Here is a 19,132-nt window from a genome sequence, read left to right on the forward strand (position 1 = left end):
GAGTGAAAGGTTGGGGTGTTTTCCTCCTGACTTTATTTTGTCCTTAGGAGAGCGGCGTCTGCGAGTCTGAGCTGCGAAGTTACTGATTTGCAGGCTGCATGTTAAGGCAGCCCATGTAAGTAATTTCTGCGGGCATCCCGGCAAAGGAGAACAAATCGTTGACAAAGGCGAGCCCTTTCAATTCAGCAGCGTCGTTAGGGAAACCAAAAAGTATTCTTCCTATAATAAGTTCCACTTCAAAGGATTTCTCATTCAACGGTGACTGCTTCGCACTTTTATTAAGTCCGGGCTTTTTCACTTGGCGGAATCATCTGTTTGGTTATTTTTCATCGTGTTTATTTTTCACCATTCACACAGTACTTGTATTAAATAAACAAAGAACAATCGCTCTGCAAATAAAAGTGCTTAGGTGTGAGGGAAAAAAAAGAGAGAGAGAAGACAAGAAGAGCTGGAGATGGAGCTTCTTCGCCACTTATTTGTTTGTTTATCTGCTGAAGTTGGGAGGGGGTCCTAAAAAAAAGGGGGAGGGGAGGGGGTGTTGGGAGAGAGGCCAAAAAATATGAGACGTTCTGATGAAGTGAAAATTGACTGCGCTAACACGGCATGAAACTAAAGGTCAATGCAACTGTATCTTAATAGAGTGTCTCGAATCGAGGTGGACTATTTTAAATGCAGCTTGCTTTTGCTGCGCTCATTGCCATAGCAATCCTAACGCTCCATGTTGATGTACCATAAAAGCAGTAGTTTGAATTTCAAAGAACCTGCCTTTGAACTTCTCCCTGCCTGATTAGGCACTTGCGTGGTGTGTGTGTGAATGCGGGAGCGTGGTTGTGTGTGCTGGCGGTACGCGGGATGCGGGGGGGAGCTGGGACAGCGCCCCGCCGGCGTTTGGGTGTCCGAGCCAGGGGGGAGCGTCTGTGTCCCTGTGTGAGTTCAGTGTGTGTGCCAGCACACTCCCTGCCTGATCCCTCCTGGTCCGCTCTACCTGGAAATATTTTTTCCGATGGGGGAGGGGAAGGGGAAAAGTGCGTGACAGTCCATCCTTCCCAGCACTTCACAACTCCCTGGCGACACCCCTAGAAGCACGAAACACGCGGAGAAAAACGCTAAAAATCCTTGGTTCTCCCACCACCCACCTCTTGTAAGGCAAAGAAAAAGCCTCTCCCGGCCCCGCTGCGTCCCGCACCCTGCCCGTGGCGGGTGCGTTCAGGGGCGCTGCCCCGTGGCTCTCCGCCGAGAACTCCCCCGCTTATCCATATCCACAGCCCCCCTCCCCGCAATGCCATTTCCCACACTCCCGAAATTTCTTAGCCCCTTCAAACTTCGCGACCGCCGCTCTCGCCTTTAAAGGGCCGAGCGCCAGCAATAGTGTGTGGCGAGATGTCTCCCAGCCGCGACTACAAAGGTAGATGATTTAAACAGTGTTTGCTAGGACCACGTTTCGCCTAGGAAAAGATGAAGTCTTTGATGATGGCCAACTCGGTGTCAATAAGTGGCTTTCTTTGAGCCATATTCAGATGGGAACGTCTTGCTTGCCAATTGCCATAGAAATCCTAACACACCATGAAGATTGTCCAAGCGCCAAGCCTTCCGTTCTGGGCTAAATTACTTTGAAGTGGGGCAGGACGTGCACTGGTCAATGTTAACTCTATAGGGCGGGCAAGGAACACTAGGAGAGGGAGATTGGAGGGGGGGAAGCAGAAAATAAGAAGGGGAAACTTGTTTTAGACACTCTATACAAGGTTCTGCTCATTGTCAGATATCTTTTATCTTTTATATTTCCCATGAATGATTCATGTCTCGGTGGCTTTGTGTCGCCTTCCTTTTCACAAGAAACTTCATTAGGGAGCTATAAGTTTTCCCATTGATTGGAGCCCTCATTTATGAGTGTTTTTCTGCTTCGTATGTTGGTTATTGTCATTCTGCTTGAAACAACTCTTTGCAACCTGTTTCACCTTTACCACATTTAACAAAACTGACTTAAAAAACACTCTAACCTTTTGGTGAAACTGTTCTTGACATTTTGACCAGTCATTTTCGAGCACTGGTAAATTACAGGACGGGGAGTGCAATCACCCTGGGCTAGTTTTATTTAATCGATTTTATTTTTAAAAATTAAAAAATAATCCTGAAGGATGCTGACACACAATTCTGTCCAGATTTTTTCATGCGTTTCTTTCAGTTTTCCTCTCTAGAAACGAGAAACCTGTGTCCTTGCTCCTCAGTTCCAGAAAACTACTTTTTTTTTTTTTTTTTCTCCTTCATTCCAGTGATCTCCTGGCGTTATTTCTTGCCTGACCTGACTCTGTTTCAGAATCATGTTCTGGCATACCGTTTTGCTTCTGTGTCTACTACTGAAGAGTAGTGCTATTTAACTCACAAGTATCTGAGAGAGGAGACTGCCAGGAACATCTCTTTTCTTTTTTTTTTTTTAATTCCCAACAGAAATACTAACATTTTAATTGATTTGATTTGATACTCTGATTAGCTGTCCTTGAGAGAAATGAAGAATGTCGTGTGTATGAATGTCAGACTTTGTCTGTGTCTTATCTGTCTGTCTATCCCTCTCTTTCCCCCGTGCCCGGGAAGCCAGCAGCAGATCACCAACTGCTCCATCATGAGAAGGCACCCCCCAATCCCGTGCCCCCATGCCCCCACCCTTAGCCCGGCTCAGGGGCAAACACCCCCAGGAGCAAGGCCTGCAGCCGCGGGGGGGACGCAAGGGTAGCTCGGCCCAGAGCATCCCTCCGCTGCCTGGCTGCAAACCCAAACGTAAATCCAAAGGAGAACCGTATTTACTCACACGTTTCTCTGCGGAAAGCCCCGGGGTATCTCAGCCACCCCCAAAATCTCCCGGTGCTGCTCCTGCTGCGCTATGAGGCTATGGCTATATCTGACTCTACCTACTGACCCTCGGGGGGAAAAGGGAATGTTTTGGTCTGTCTCTGCCCCTCGTCTGTCAGTAAGGCACATGCAATACATAGGAATAATATTTTTATTCATTTGCATGATAATTTTTTTTTTTTGCTTTTTATGGGGTTTACAGAGATGAAAAATTTTAAATTAGCATTTTTTATTTAGGAGGTATCATGTGTCATAAAATTGTTGGGGAATTGTGTAACCCTACGTGTAGCAAGTACATAAAAATAGTGATATATCCCCCCGAGCCACAGTTTATAAACCCTGCCATGTCGTAATGTATAGTGCAATCTGTTGTTAAAAAAATGCATAAATTAAAAAGTTCGTTTATAAATCAGCACCAATATATCTCTAATAAGATTACATTACATAAATTATTCTTTAAAAAGTTCATACCTTCCTTTATTATTTTCTATTTATTCAAATGGGCTTTGAAAAACGAATAAAAAGCAAATCGAATGAACTTTAAAAAATTATTTTCTATTCAAGTTTTCTGTTTGTTTTTAAAGTAACATCTGCTTCTTTAGATCCAACACAACAATATGAAGACAACGTTTAAAGGCTTCCAGAGTGACAGCACCATGCACTGTACTAATAATATAATATCTCTATGAACTATACATATATATATCAGCACCAACACACCGCACGGAGCACATGCAGGAAGAGTCTGTTTCACATTACATCAGTCATTCAAGTAAGCTGGAAAATATAATTTTTTTTGTTTTTTTTACAAACCACAGCATCATAAACAACAATCTATCACCAAAATTAATAAGAAAATTCTTTGGTGTGCTCTGTACTGTTCCAGGGGAGGAAAAAAAAAAAAAAAGAAAGAAAAAGGGTGATGTCAGAAAATAAATTAATTCGACTGTACAAAATAATCGCGTTCACATACACGTTATTAACAATGACAAGACGACATCTACCATTCACGGCACACAAAACACATTTCCACGAGCCCTGGGGGAGGGGAGGGAGGCTGCCGCTTCTCCTCTCAGGGTCTCTGAGGAGGAATTAGTGCTCTTTACTTCATTTGCGCCCTGCTCCTGGCTCCTGACGGATGGGCGGCAGGCCGGGGTGTCCCCGCGCCCCGCAGCCCCTCGGCCGCTGGGCTGGGCAGTTGGGGGGTGGGGGGCGGTTGGCACCCCGACGGCAGCCTGCTTCCCCACCCCTCGCTTCTTTCCCAGCAGCTCCTGTCCCCTCCTCCCAGGTGACTCTGCCGAGCCACTTCAGGGGGATGATGAAAAGCTCGCAGGCATCGGCTCGGTTGGAGAGAGGAAATAATATATATAAAAATAATAATAAAAAGACAATCCCTCTGTCCCTGCCCCCTACTCCAGGACTCGCTGGGCCTGGGGGGCTGCTCCCCTTCCCAATCCCTGAAGGGGCTGGAGACAAAGTCTTCCTCTGCGAGACAAACTTTAAAAAACAATAATACCAGAGTAATAATAATACCAAGCCCGAGAAAAGGGAAATTCGCTGTCAGTTTTCGTGTTTAAAAAAAAAAATATATCCAAAATGTATCACAGTATCACAGTTGTCAAATAGCAGCGGGTTTCTCTTATTCTCTGGCTGCATTTTAGGAGCCATACACGTACAAACTATGGAGGAGTGATAAACGAGTCCTGCATCTTTTGTCTTTCCTTCCCTAAATCGTTTGCACATGGTTAGGGCTAAGGGAGAAAGAAAGAAGGCTGGAGAGAAAACGCCGGGTGCAGGTGGGACCCACTGACTCGGGAGAGAAACCATCAATTACAAAGGAGCTGAACTTCAAGAGGGGTAGGAAAATGCATTTATTTAATTTTATTTTAAGGGATGCATAACCTGTCCTCGATTGGCTGGATTTTAGCAGGTGCTGCTTTACAGTCAGGAGGCTGCTGCTGACCTGGGGCTTTACCGAGGCCAAAGAGGAGGCGCTGAGTGGCAGCTAAGGTATTTAAGAGCCACTCCAGAGAGAGGCTGGGCTCTGCCAGCTTGCAGCCTTCACCAGCAAACTCTCTTGATAAGAGCAATGGGCACGGGCAGGATGGGAGAAGGATATCTCCCTTGGCACTGTCCCCCTGCACACCGTGCAGCGCGGGTGGCTGAGATGGCCCAGCCTGGCATTACAATGCTTTTTCTTACCAAAAGGGAAAAAAAAAAGGTCCAAGTCTCTTTAATTAAATTAGTTACCGTATAAACACCATAGGGTTTCGTACATGGAATAAATAGCGCGAGTCAAACCTGATGACACTTCCAGAGCAACCCCCATGCCAGGTGGCTGTTGCAGCCCGGGCCACTGTGGTGGGGCTGGGGCCACCGGCGGCAGCTCGGCACAGCTCAGCACGGCCCTAGGGAGCAGTTCTGCCCCCCGAGGTCCTATGGGGCTCGTCCTCCTCGGAAGCCGGGGAGGTGTCGCGGCTGGAAGGGGTGCGGGGCCGGCGGGGAGCCCCCCCGGCCTGGCAGACGTACCACTCGCTGAGGTTGGTGACCGGCGGGGACAGGGCGGCGGCGCGGCCGCGGGGCGCCTCGGCGGCCGGGTCGGCCTCGGGGGGCAGCGGACCGTCGGGGGGCCCCGCCGCCGCATAGCTCTGTGAGCCTGGCGGCGGGGAGGGCGGCGGGGACTTGCAGTGGATCTTCATGTGCTTCCGCAGGGAGCTGGGGTGGGTGTAGGACTTGTCGCAGCCGCGAATCTTGCAGTAGTAGGGCTTGTCCGAGGTGTGGACGTGGGAGTGCTTCTTGCGGTCGCTGCTGTTGGCGAACTTCCTCTCGCAGCCGTCAAACTCGCACTTGAAAGGCTTCTCCCCTGCCGGGACACAGCAACGGCACCGTTACCGGCGGGCGGGGGCTCGGCCCTGCCCGCAGCTCGCCCGCCGCACCGCAGCCCCTCCGCAGCGCGGCCTCCGGGGACGAGCGGCAGGGCAAAGCTTCCCCTTCCCTCCTTCTCCTCCCCTTTCCCCTTTTTCCTCCCCCCTCACGACAGTCGTGACATGCCCGAGGCTTCCGACCTCTTCCTCGTGTTTTGCTGCCTGTGACACGCTGCTGGCAGCCCCCAGACCCGAAGCCCCGGGCTGGCGGCGGCGGCAGGGCCCCCCCGGCCTTGTTTGCCCTCTGCGGCGCTCCCCTCGCACACGAGAAACCTTCATTACCGCTCTAATGACCGAGCCCAAACAAAACCTTTCAATGCCTTTGCCTGCGAGGGCTGGCGTTTGCCGGCAGCCTGGCTCGGCTGGCACATCTCCTGCGTAATCCGTTCCCAATGGGCACTGCGCTGGGGGAATAATTAGTTTGGGGGAAATAAAAGTAACACCTGTTTAAGCATCCCGATATAAAGACGAAGTACCCAGCAGCTCAGATTGAGAACCTGCAAGCTGGGGGGGACCAACCCGAACACTGGAGATGAGGGTAGCAGACTGCTGTTACTGTAGCTGTTTACCTCGGACGAATTTGGATCTAAAAATGTCCGGATTCTCTATTTTAAGTTTTACACACTGCTTAACAATTAAAGGGGTTGTGAAAATCACACCCTCGTCTCCACACATAACGTACCCTGGAATATATGTGTTCTGGTACATATAGCCGTGTCCCAGACCGACCCTTCCCCATAGTTCCTGAATGGGGCTGGGTAAATGCCTATTGCTTGTTGAGCAGAGGGAAAAATAAAAAGTGGCCGAACCCTGTACTGAAGTTTCTTACAGCAACTTTTTCTTTCCCTGCCATGCACACGTGAGTCTGAGACAGACCTGCACTGATAATCCTTGTCATGTCTATTGCAACTCTTGAATCGGTTTAGAAATGACTGATGTGTATATTTTCAGATCTGTTTTGCTCTGAATTCTCAGAAATAACAACCCAACAGCTCTCTCGGTGGACATTTGCTCATTATCACCAAGCAATTTTTACTGCCCCTCACATTTGTAAAATCATATTGCGTTTAGCAAAATAACAATGGAGATAAGAAAACTATTTTTATTTTCCAAAGCTGTTTCTCGGCTGTTACTATAGAAACATACACCTCCACAGCCTATTTACGCATCAGTTTTTTCAATTAAAATCGTCTCAGCCACCACCAATGTGGTACCACTAGAAAGTGCAAGGTTATCTTTAAAAGAAAAAAGGGAGAGAGGAGGAAAAAAGGAATTAAAATTGTACCTCGTGGGTTTTAAGTGCACGAAAACCCCTGCACACCCCCGAGACAAATTTCCAGTCACTTCGTTTGTTCATTAATTACTATTATCTTTTCTGGTAAAACAAAGTGAATCTACCAGAGGTTTTGCCTGGTTTCTATCTGTGTTACTCCAAGGATGCAGGCTCACACATCCTGCTGCTGGCAGTGGCCTGCAGAGCCCCAAGTCAAGCTGCCCTGAGATGCTCCCTGAGATGCTCCGACCAGTCGGACCAAATTGCATCCACTCATTCGGGGCTTTAGGGAAGTGTCTTTCCACATGGGTTCATATGTGGCACCCTCACCAGTCTCCAGATCTCGATGATCCAACTCCCCATAAATCCAGGAGTGGGGAAGGTCCCGGTGTGTCCCCATTATGCTGACGAGGGAATAACGTCAGAGTTTAACTATTTGTAGGTGGTTTCAACCCAAGGAAGGGGGCGAGATGCCAGGTGCCATCCCATAACTCCTCCCAGCAGTAGCAGTGCCGGCGGTGGGGAGGGACACAGAAGAGGTTTGGGGTCACTTTTTTTAGAGGGTGGCAGGGTGTGGAAATCATTGGAAGGAAGCCTCATCTTCGGTGAGGGGGCAGCGAAGTTGCAGGAGGGAGGGGATCACCATTTCTGTTAGGACACACCAGGGGTGGCAACAGCAATTTGTCCCCAAAATGGGAGAGGAGCTGCAGAGTGGGGTGTGCAGCTTCCAGGGTAATGCTTTTGAGGAAAAAGGACAAAACAAAACAAAACAAAACAAAACAAAAAAAAAAAACACACAAAACAAGCAAGCAAACTCCTCCTGAATTTACCAACATACTCTTCTTCCTGCAGAATCACCAGAAACACATAAAATCTCCTAATGATACAATTATGGTGTTATTATTCCCCCACACACACCCCTGAATGCCCATAATAAACGAATAGTTTGTAAATCTCTCCTGCTCCCAAGCTGCACATGACTAAATTAAAGTTGAGGAAGCAAAATTACAGCAATTAATCTGATAGGCATGGGCAGAAGGTTTGGGATCCCTCATCCACTTGAAGGTTCTGCGTGGGGAACGACTCATGACCTCTTTGTCCTCCCGTGGGCCCGAGCTGTCATTTTAGGTGGGCGATTGCCCCGAGCCCCGAGGGCTGCTTTGTTGTAACGACCCCTTCTGAGTGGATATAGCCTTTCCCCGTGGGCCCATGCGTGGGCACCCTCCCAGGGACTGCAAGCTGAAAACTCCAAATTTCCTTTGCAAAGGGCCATGTCCCACTCAGGGCCTCGGGCCAATGGTCGACCTCAGCTTAGAGCTGCAAACTGTGACCAATATATATTTGGGTTATTGGGGGGGGGGGGGTGTCTTTTTCCCGCTGAATTTCTCTGACCGCTCCCAAGCCTCTCCCGGACTCGTTCCCACTTTCAACCCCTCAGCCCCCTCCTTGGAGCTGAGATGGGTAAGGAATTGAGAAGCCTAGGAAAGTCTGCAGTGAAGTTTTGTTTTTCAAACCAAGGCAGATGGAGAAGGCTATAGATGACAAAACCACGGGCCTCCAGCACTTAACTCATCCCACGGTGCCATTAATACAACAAGAATAACAACAGAAAGTGTCAGACCCCCCAGGAGAAAACTTCCTCCCCCACCCGCGGCTCTGGGTGCAGAGCGCCGGGCACCCTCAAGGCTCCGCTGCTACCTACGGGCTCATGCCTGACATATTCTGCAGATAAAAATCTATAATCCTTTCAGCCATGGGCCATTTGGTTTTACATCAGAACAACACGTTGCACGGTCGCCGCTTTTCTCTTCCCGAGCAGCACACAATAAATCAAGAAAGCAATTACGGCAACTCCACTTCCTTAAGTATCCTCCGAGGAATAATATTTATCTGCCACTATAAATCCCGGCTTCGTTCGTTTTCGGCAGAGTTTTTACACCCAGATGGAAATGCGTATTTCGGGGGTGGCGACAAATGAGGAGAAAGTAAAAAAGAAAAAAAAAAAAAAAAAAGATAAAAAAGAAGAAAAAAAAAAAAGGAAGAAAAAACCCCAAAACAAACACAGAAAGAAAAAATACTCAAGGGCTCATACACAGCCCGAGTCTCTCCAGGGCATCTCCCCCGGGTGCCGCTTCCTCCTCCCGCAGCCCCGCCGGGCAGTCGGAGCAACTTTGAAGTTTCCTTCTCACATCACCAAAGGGAGTGAAGCGTCCTCCGGTGAGAGCCTTCCCCCGCCTTGCTCCGTGCTCTCCGGCTCCGCGGACACCGCCGCAGGCGGGAGGAGCCCGGGCAGCACCAGCAGCCTCGGGACAGGGGTCAGTACCCGTACCCAGCGTCACGAGCAGCCCCGGCAGGGCCGCCGGCATCCCCAGCAGTTACGGCAGTATCGTTAGGTCAGGAAGGGGGTACCCCCGGCAGTATCGGTGGTCCCAACAGAAGGGACAGCTCCGGAGGGAGGGTAGCCCCAGGAGCGGTGGTCACAGGGGCAGCCCGGTACCCCGGTAGTACCGGCAGCCCCGAGCGCTGCCGCCGCCCGCAGCGCAGGGGAACTGCGCCCCCAAGAGCCCCCGCGGCCCCATCTCGGCCGGGCGAAGCGTCCTCCGTCCGGCTTCGTCCCGCCGGCAGAACCGGCAGGAAAAGCAGAATCGCCGTTCCTCGGCGCGGGGAGGGAGGTGGCAAAGCGGAGCGCTCCCTACACACGGGGTGAGCCCCCCGGGGTGCCCTGGACAGGGGCGGTGGGAGCCGGGACGGGCGAGTTCTCGTCCTCTTCCCGCTCTTCCGCAGGGGCTGCTGCTCATCTTCCCCCAGCTCTGCGTTATTTATTAATCGATGTATTTATCCGGTGGTGCCGGGATGTGGGGAGGTGGGTGGCGGAGGGGGTGGGGAGGGAGCTGCCCAAGGTGCAGGGGGGGCGGAGGGGGGGCGACGGGACACGTGTGTGCAGGGTAGAGGGGCCGGGTGCGTGTGCGTAGCTGTGTGTGCGTGGCCCGTGTGCTGCCGAATTACTTATTCATGAAAAAGTCACATGTCCGGCGGTGCGCAGGAAAGGAGGAAAAGAGGAGGAAAGGGAGGGGGGGGAAAGAAGAAAGAAGGAAACCCTTGCAGGGGCGGGGGAGGGGGGAAGAACAACCTACCTGTATGAGTCCGCTTGTGGATCTTGAGGTTTTCGGAACGAGCGAAGACCTTCCCGCAGCCGGGGAAGGGGCAGGGGAAGGGCTTCTCTCCCGTGTGCACTCGGATGTGGTTGATGAGTTTGTACTTCGCTTTGAAGGGCTTGCCTTCGCGGGGACACTCCTCCCAGTAGCACACGTGGCTGCTCTGCTCGGGCCCGCCGACGTGCTCCACGGTGACATGGCTCACCAGCTCCTGCATCGTGCTGAAAGTTTTGGAGCAAGGCTTCCTACCGCCCGGTGGCGGCGGCGGAGGCGGCGGAGGCGGATCCCGGTCGATCCATTTGCAGATCAGCTCTTGCTTGATGGGCTGTCGCATGTACCGCAGGAAGGCCCCGGCCGCCGCCGCCGCCCCGACGTGGGCATGGTGGTGGTGGTGATGGTGGTGGTGGTGGGGATGGGGATGGTGCGGGTGCCCGTGACCGGCCGCCGCCAGGTTGAGGTTGACGGAGCCGTAGCCTTGCAACGCCGAGGAGGAGGAAGCGGCGGCAGCCCCGTAGTGCGCCTCGGCGCGCCCGTAGAGCTCCCCGGCGGCGGCCGCCAGCCCCAGGCGCATCTGCCCGTTGAGCGGCGGGTGGCGGCCGGCCGGCGCGCCTTGCTCGCCGGCCGGCGGCGGCGGGAAGGCGGCGTGCGCCCCGTCGGCTGCGCCGTAGGTGCCCGCGGCCGAGATGAAGACGCCGTGGGGCGGCGGGTGCGGAAGGTGGGGGGAGCCGACGGGCGGGTGCTGCTCTCCCAGCGCCCCGTGCACGGCGGCGGCGGCGGCAGCGGGAAGCTCCCGCCGCAGGAGGAAGTCCCGGCCCGCCGCCCCCCCCGACGGGTATCCCGGGAGGGCGGCGGCGGGCGGCGCGTAGGCGGCGGCGGTGGTGGCGGCGGCGGTGGTGGCGGCGGCGGTGGCGGCGGTGGTGGTGGCGGCGGGCGCGGCGAAGGCGGCGGCGGTGAGCGCCTCGGGTGTGAGCTTGAGGGCGGCGGGCTGCGCCATGTGCTCGGGTCCGAGCGGCGTGAGGGCGCCGCCGGGGTCGCCGCCCGCGTCCCCGGGGTGGAGGTGGGCCGCGTGGTGGGGGTGGACGTGGTGGTTCCCCAGCCCCGGGAAGCCTGTCATGTTCTGGTGAGGATGGGGCTGAGACGCTGCCAAATCCGCTAATCTCAGTGTCGGGTTCCTCTTGCTCAAAGGGGGCTCCATAACGACACAGCCAAGCCCATCTACGCTCGCTGTTGTTATTTTTTTCCCTTTACCCGCCTTCAAAAACATGTATATATTAAGCGGCTCTTTAACTTCTTTTGTCTGCGCTCCGAGCCCCGCGCATCCCTGGCCCCGCTCTGCCCGCCCGCGATTGGCAGAGCCCTCACCACACTCCGGCGGCGCGCTGGGGAATACGGCTCGGACACCGCGCCGGAGGGATTGGACGGATCTCGATGATTGGCAGCGGCCGGGGCCGCGCGATTGGCTTCCTTTCAGGCCGCGGGCGCAGCGGGGATCCGCCCCCGCCGCCCCCCGCGCCCCCCCCGCGCCGCCCCCCGAAGTTGCACTTGCAAAACTTCGCGCGGGGCCCGACGGGGCGCACCCGCCGCCTCCCCCCGCCGCCCCCCGCCGGCAGCACCGGGCAGCACCGGGCGGCAGCTGCCTCTGCTCCCCCGGCACCGGACGGGGCGCCCTGCTCGCAGGCGCCGCCGCGTTTACGTTTGCGGGGCGGTGGGGTTTCTCTGCTCGCCTGGAAGGAGCCCACGCGCGGGGCTGCTTCCCAGGTCCGCACTCGGTTTCTTTTTCTTTTTTTCTTTTTTTTTGGAGGGCCACTTCATTCATGCATGAGGCGGGAAAGCATGCCCTCATACAACGTACCAACCCCACACCCACGCGAGGCCGAGGCTGTGTGTACTCACGCCTGAGGTAACACTAGGGGAAGGCAGCCAAAGTTTTCCTAAAAAGAAAACGGCGGGGGTTGGGATTCCTTTCCTTTAGAAAATAAACGAGTAAGCAGGGAGGGAAGGAGGAGGGGGGCAAGTGGCACATGTTAGGGCCAAGTTTTGGGAGCCTGCGCTCGCCGCCTCTTTGGGGCTTCCTGCTCCCGCAGCCCCTTGCCGCGGCGCCCCTTGACCCTCAGGGGGCCGCCAGCCGTACCCCAAGCAGCTGCCTCCACCTCAGCCTTAATTCTGCAACGGCGAAATAGAGATGGAACTGCCGCAGTGACACCGGCCCGGAGCATAAACGCTTTGGGATGTAGGGGACAGAGGGGGGAGGTAGGATGGGAAATGGGGGAGTCTCCGCCTAGGGACTGTCAGCCCTGAGCTGCTGCCCTAGACGAAAAAGGAGGAAGAGTGGGAGCTCTCCTAAAAGGGGGCAGAGGTGGGGAACGGGCGGGGAAAGCGCTGGGACCGCCCCTGGGGTGTGGGGTGTGGTAGTCCTCGAAAGTGGAGCTCTTTGTGGAGCGCCGAAGCTGCCCCGTCGACACAAAGGATGCTGTCGTTCGAGGGGGACGACTAGGCAGTGCCGGGATTTCCCTGCCGAGCCAAAAGGGGGAGAGGAGCATTGTCGTGAATTTTCTGTAGGACTGAGGGAGGAGAAGTAGCTTTTATTGATATATCATCTGCTTTCTTTAGGCTACTGGTCCCCCTGGGAATGCCTTGAGCTCCTGCTCTCCTTGGAAAGTGCAGGCAGGCTGCCTGCCCTTCCTTACCTATGAGGCAGTGAGGGACGCTCCTCCGCCATCCCAGGAGAGGAAGAGTTGTGGGGGATGCCAGTGGACGCCCATACACACACACCCTGGCCCTCCCCGGCAACCTAATCCCCTTGACCAAACTACATCTGCTCGTCTTGTCCTTTTCCCTATGCTGAGCCATGTTTAAAGGAAGCCCCGTGCTGGTCCGGCATTTCCTGGGCCAGGCTCCAGCACCCCCTCCTCCCTCCCTCCCGCCGCTACTCACGCGAGGAAAACTCGCTGGATTTGGCCCACGGCTGCCGAAGGGGTGGGACAGGCTATAGGGAATGCTCAAGGGGGAGCGAGACCCGCCGGTTCCCTCTTCTCTCTCCCCCCCCAGAGCCGAACCGCTGTTCCCAGCTCTAGTGGCCACGGTGGGGGTTTCAGTGATTCTGCAAGGCAAGAAACGGGAATAAATGATCCCCGGGTTTTAAAAGGGACTGCTTGATGGTTTTATTGCACAGTAAAAACTTCTCGCTAACTAGCCGTACGTCTGTATGGGTATTTATATACGTATGTTTTCTATACGTCCGTCCAAACAGTGCCTTCCCTCCCTAAATTCTGGGCACGTGTCTGGACTGAGGTTCAGAATGGTTTGACAGGAGATGCTGTGGAGATGAAGAACAGCATCACGGCTCCTCATCCCTCTCCTGTTAAAAGCAGCGTGATATGTATCTGTCATCGATTTAATACGTCTTAACTCAAATATATCCCCCGATCAATTTCTTTTTATGAGAGGCTATAAAACAATGAAAATATTTTATAGGTGGCTAATAGGCAGCTGACCTGTGACTGTGGGGAGGGAGGGGTTGATCGAGACTCAGGTGGAAACTAGCCCATTTTTAGGACTGGCTGCAAACGCCAGAAAGCAAAGGTGACTGCCCGGGCCAGGACAATTTTGGACATTTCCATCTCCAAAAGTGCCATGAAGAATTTAAAGCCCATTGACTCACCGATACCAGCTCAGGCCCAGGCTGCTACAGCCCTCTGGACCTGCAACACAGGGAGGCGAACTGTGCTATCCCCACAGCCCCCCAAAAACCTCAGCAGCGCCCGTCGGGGGTCGGAACGCACCCTGTTCCCGCGGCGGAGCCGGCTGCGAAACTCTCCCACAGTGCCCCGCTCGCCGGCAAATCTGCTAAGGGACTTGGGGGGGGGCTGCAGAGGCGGGGTGAAGCCTGGAAGCCTTCAGATTTGTTTCGTAAAGCTTCCTCTATAAACCGAGCTCGGGCTATCGGCTTTAGAAGGTATTTAACTAAAACGTTGTGCTGTGAGCTGCGTTATGTAAATGTATGCTAATGATCATGAACACCATTTACAAACAATCGTCTTTAATGCACGTCTTATTGATAGTTAGGGAGCAGGGAGCAATATTTTATAACTTGTAAAGCATTCTTCTGGGGAAGCATTAGAAAGGGAGCACGATTGCCATTTTCCTTGGCGAGACCTCCAAATCTCCCCCAAATCTGCTAAAAAAGCCTACCCTCCTCCCGACCCGTCGCGAGTGGCTTGCTTTGCTCCTGGGGCTGCCTTGCGGCATGGGGGAGCTCGTGGCGCGGTGCCCTCCGCGAACATGCTTGATTGGAGATGGATTTAGCCCGTACCAGGAGGGAGCGCCCCGAGTCATAGCCCCGTGGGGACCGACACGGGCAGGGAGTAACCACGGTATCCTCCTCACCATCCCATCGGAGGAATAACGTGGAGGCACTGGGAGCTCGGGCGGGAGCGGGTGGCTGCCCAGGGGCACGAAAGGGAAAGAGAGAGCCATGTGGCAGTGAGACTCCACATCCCTCCTTTATTGAGGGGCTCAGCGGATGGATATTTTATACCCTTAAAAATTAAACTTCTCCTGAGCCAAATGTCGTCGCTCTGTGCACCCAAGTGGGAACCCGAGGGCTGGCACCCGGACACGAGTGGGTGCCTGCACCGTGCCCGACGTCGGGCTGCCGGGGCCGAGACCCGCCACATCTTTGGGACAGGGATTTACGAGTAAAAGTTTCGGAGCTGTTGTTTTCAGTGAGCACCTCGCCAGGGAAAGAGGGATCCCTTCGGGGTTTGCTCAAATAGGGACAAAATAAGGAAAAAAAATTCCATCCTTCAGTCTCTCTCTCTCTCTCTCTCTTTCTGTCTGTCTATCTATCTATCTATTTATCTTTCTATTTATCTATGCCTACAGAGAAATAAAGAGGTAAAGAGAGAGGCGGTCTCAGGAAACCCAGGCCAAATTTTGCTCTGATCTCTCTCTCCCCCTTCCCCTCTCTCTGTAGCTGAACGTCACCGTTGGAAGAAGCTGTTGAGATAAATCAAATAGTGACACTTTGACGGCTTTACTTGTATAAGCAATATGGTTACCATATGGCATTGTTATTTATGAATGACGGCATAAATTGTATTACAAAGTCCATCGCCCTTTATTGGGACGCTTCTTCCATGCCTCTAACGTTTATGTGGGCATCTCCAGATGGAAGAAGGTGCATATAATAAAGCCCGGCAGTGCGGCCGCAGACCCCATTTTGGGGGCGTTGCGCCGGGTCTACACTGGCTGCAGAATGAGGCGCGCAGCAGGGAAGGGCGCGGGGCGCGCGAAGTACGCGGCTCTGCGCGTCCCTCGGCTGCAGCTGGGCAGGGCAGAGGCACCGGCTGCCACTCGGCCAAGGTTCCCGTCCTGGAAAAAAAAGCTACACTGCTCCTCGCCCCCGCCGCCTCACGCCATTACTGCCGAGAGAGGGGTTTTATACAGCAACTTCTTTTATACATACATATATATAAGTGCAACTGAAGAAACAATAAATATTAATGGCACGAAAGCAGCGTGCTCCTTCCTCCTGCCCCTACTCTGCCTAGTGTGGGTTTGTTTTGATTTTTTTGTTGTTGTTGTTTTGCTTTGGCTTGGTTTTTTTGGTTTTTTTTTTTAAGAAGTATTTGAAGGTTACAGCTTTGGCTGAGATTTTCATTATTTCCCCTTTTTCTTTTACATTACGCTGCCGGTAGAGCCTGACAAAGAACTTTTGTCCCGAAGTGTGTGTTTTACAGAGGGAGGCTACAGCACAACACATGTGGTCTTCACGGGTCATAGGTCGAACGGCCTAGAAGTGGCTCGAATCGGCACCATCAAAGGTAACCTGCAACTTAATATCCTGTTGATGAGCTTGTTGAATTTATGAGTGTCTGTGATACAGACAACGGTGCAAGTGATGCCGCTCAACTGGCCTCTTCTTCCCAGGCTACCGGCCAACCGCACGCCCCCTCCCCGGCCCGCACCTTATCCCTGTTACTCTGTGGGAAGGATGAATTTTGGGGGAAAGACCCTCTCTTCCCCCTTTCCCTATCCCTCCTTCCCCACGGTGGGTCCTTCAACTTCTTTTTCTCCGATGAGGCCGTCGCCAGCCGCATCCTCCACAGCCTGCGCCCCCACCGCGGTACCTACGCCTACCGAGGAGGGGGCGATGGAAGGAGGGGGCGCGGATACTCCCCAGAGGGCGCTGACACCTCCCGGGAAAAGGGGCTAGCAGGCGAAGACGGTAGGTACAGTCCAGGGGAAGCAAGAAATTGCTTTCCCTCGCCCCGACCCCCCCACTAGCTCTCTCCACATCACCAGCCGGCAAGAAAAAGAGCAGAGCAGTTTTAAAGAGAATTTCGGAAAACTTACAAAGACATGAACGGTTTCCCGGGGAAGCCGACGCTTGCTCTGCAGGTCTGGCACCTCCAGAAACCTGTTGAAAAACTTCTTTCAATAAACCGATTTAGCACCGACTTTGGGTGACCGCTTGCCTTCCTCCCTCGAAAGCTGCCGTAAGCCGCAGGCTGCGTTTGTGGCGGTGGCCCGACGAGAGAGTGCGGGGCTGGCTGCCGGTGCCTCTGCTCCCCCCCCTTCCTCCCTCGCTCCCTTCCCTTGTTACCCCGTGACATGGGGGAAAGAGGTTTTGCGGTTCAGAGGGAAATAAAGCGCTTCTTAGGAGGGACGGCGACGTGACTTTGAACTTGGATCAGCTCCTCTGTTTCCTGCAGAGAGAGTAGGGCTGGAGCCCTGAAAGAATAGCAGAGCGCGGCCAGCCTACGGGGGCTCCGGATGGAATTCACCGCGTCCCCCTGAAAGCGCCCCGGTGTCGGCGCCGCTGAGCGGGCAGAGCGAGGGGTGAGGGGAGGGGACGCAGGAAAAGAAGGGAAGGAAAGAAAAAGGAGAGAAAGGAATAAAGAAAGAGAATAAAGATATAAGAGAGAAAGGAAAAGAAAGGGAGGGAAAGGAGAGGAAGGAAGGAAGGGAGGAAGGAAAAGAGAAGATGAGGGAAAATAAAGGAGGAAAGAGAGAGAGGAAAAGATGAGTAGAGAAAGAAAGAAAAAGAAATAAAGGAAAGAAAGAGAAAGAAAGAAAGAAAGAAAGAAAAAAGAAAGAAAGAAAAAAGAAAAAAAGAAAGACAGAAAGAAAGAAAGAAAAAGAAAGAAAGAAAGAAAGAAAGAAAGAAAGAAAGAAAGAAAGAAAGAAAGAAAGAAAGAAAGAAAGAAAGAAAGAAAGAAAGAAAGAAAGAAAGAAAGAGAAAAATCCAGAAGGTAGGTATTTGTATGAATATTCACCTTTGTTATTTTTTTTTATCAGTGTTTTAACTGCGAATTTTCTTGGACATATTTGTTCTTTTTCTGATCTCAGATGTAGTAACTTCCTTTAAATCGGTAAAAAAAAAAAAAAAGTGTATTCAAGCGTTTAGTTGTCCGTATAATTTTTTCACTAATCTGGAGGCAGACTACGCAGGAGACCAAACTTTCCTCTCCAACTAGTGCTCTCGAAATCCCCAGCAACGGTGAAGGACTACTCTCAGACCTCCTCCTCGGGAACCTTTCAGAGAAGGAAAATAGAATTTGTTCGAAGTCTGTCCCTGGGAGCCTGGGGAGTCAGGACAAGGACAGCATATGCTCCCAAGCTGCAGCCTGGGAAGGCAATATATGGGGAGCAGACACCCCTGCCTGCAAAGACGGGACCGAATGACGGAGTGGCGAACAGAAAAGAGCTGTTGGCATCAAAGGTGCAGCTCTGCATTAATATTCAGTTTATCTTCTAATGCTCATTTCAGATTAGAAGAAATCCCACTTCTCCCCAGTTTAAATCCTCACCTTGTTCACAGAGTAATGTCCAGTACTGGTACTTCAACCACTTTTGGACAGTCTTGGAAATATTTTAACCATTTAATGACAATGATGGGGAAGACCTTAGTTGGTGTGCAGTGACTTTGCCTGCCTTCCTTCCTTCCTCCCTTCCTTCCTTCCATCTATCTATCTATCTATCTATCTATCTATCTATCTATCTATCTATCTATCTATCTATCTATCTATCATCTCTCACTGTAAAACCCCTACTCGGATACTGGATCCAGGTTTGAGCCTGCCTATGCCTAATGCGGGATTTAATGTCATGAGGAGTCACAGGAGAAATGTCAAAGGGAGAATTTCAAAAAGCCCCCCCTCAAACCACACAAACCACTATATTTTGGGTCACTTCTCTGCCAAGCACAGAACTGATGGGGACTGATACGCCAAGGTTAAGTGCAGGATGGTTAAGAAGACAATTGTTATGCCGGGTTTTGATTTTTACAGAGCTTTATTTATTGGTGAGCTGCTGCCCCCGAGATGATTATTTTTCAGCCACTACAAAACAAACCGAAGCAGGGGCCAGACGTGTATTTACTGGAGGGGGAGGGGAAGGGGACTTGTTTGCTCTGTGTGTGTCTGCGGGTGCGTGTGTGTGTGTGTGTGCCGGCTTTATGCTTTTTTATTCCTGCCATGCAAGAATCCGGTTTCCAAATAACAATGGCAGGGTGGATTTTGGGGTTGGGATTTTTTTGCGGTTTTGTTTTTGTTTCTTTTTCAAGGAAGGGAAGAGACAAGGAAAACTCCTAAAGCATCTACTCTCAGATGCACATTCACAACACATGCAGATCGCAGATCGACTCCTCTGCTCCCACATAAATGGTTTAAAAGCCCGAACAACCAGGGCGACCGTTGCCTGTTTTATTTAAATTTTTATTTTATTTAATTTTTTTTGTCCCAGCCACCGTCGCCCCGCCAACGTGACTTTTATGTGATTCCCCCCTCGGTCCCGTTATCGATCACGGGATTCATCTGCTTTAGCCGAAACGGGGAAAGGGGCTGCAGGGGTTATATTTTTAAGACCCTCGCTTTGTTTGTTTGCCTCCCGAGGCAGTATCACATGCCCAAGCGTACATCGATATTTTCCGA

General features: G+C 52.6%; 1 protein-coding gene across 1 annotated transcript; it reads right to left on the reverse strand.

Moving 5' to 3' along the window:
- Window positions 1-3,293: 3,293 nt before the first annotated feature.
- On the reverse strand, window positions 3,294-16,811 carry ZIC5 (Zic family member 5). The gene is given in 5 exon segments (XM_064646074.1): window positions 3,294-5,707; window positions 10,176-11,055; window positions 11,058-11,127; window positions 11,129-13,296; window positions 16,554-16,811. Coding segments are annotated over 4 exon segments (2,316 nt in total). The 5' UTR covers window positions 12,040-13,296; window positions 16,554-16,811; the 3' UTR covers window positions 3,294-5,252.
- Between the last annotated feature and the right edge of the window lie 2,321 nt (window positions 16,812-19,132).

Source organism: Pseudopipra pipra, chromosome 2, assembly GCF_036250125.1.
Source record: "Pseudopipra pipra isolate bDixPip1 chromosome 2, bDixPip1.hap1, whole genome shotgun sequence".
Lineage (NCBI taxonomy): Eukaryota > Metazoa > Chordata > Aves > Passeriformes > Pipridae > Pseudopipra > Pseudopipra pipra.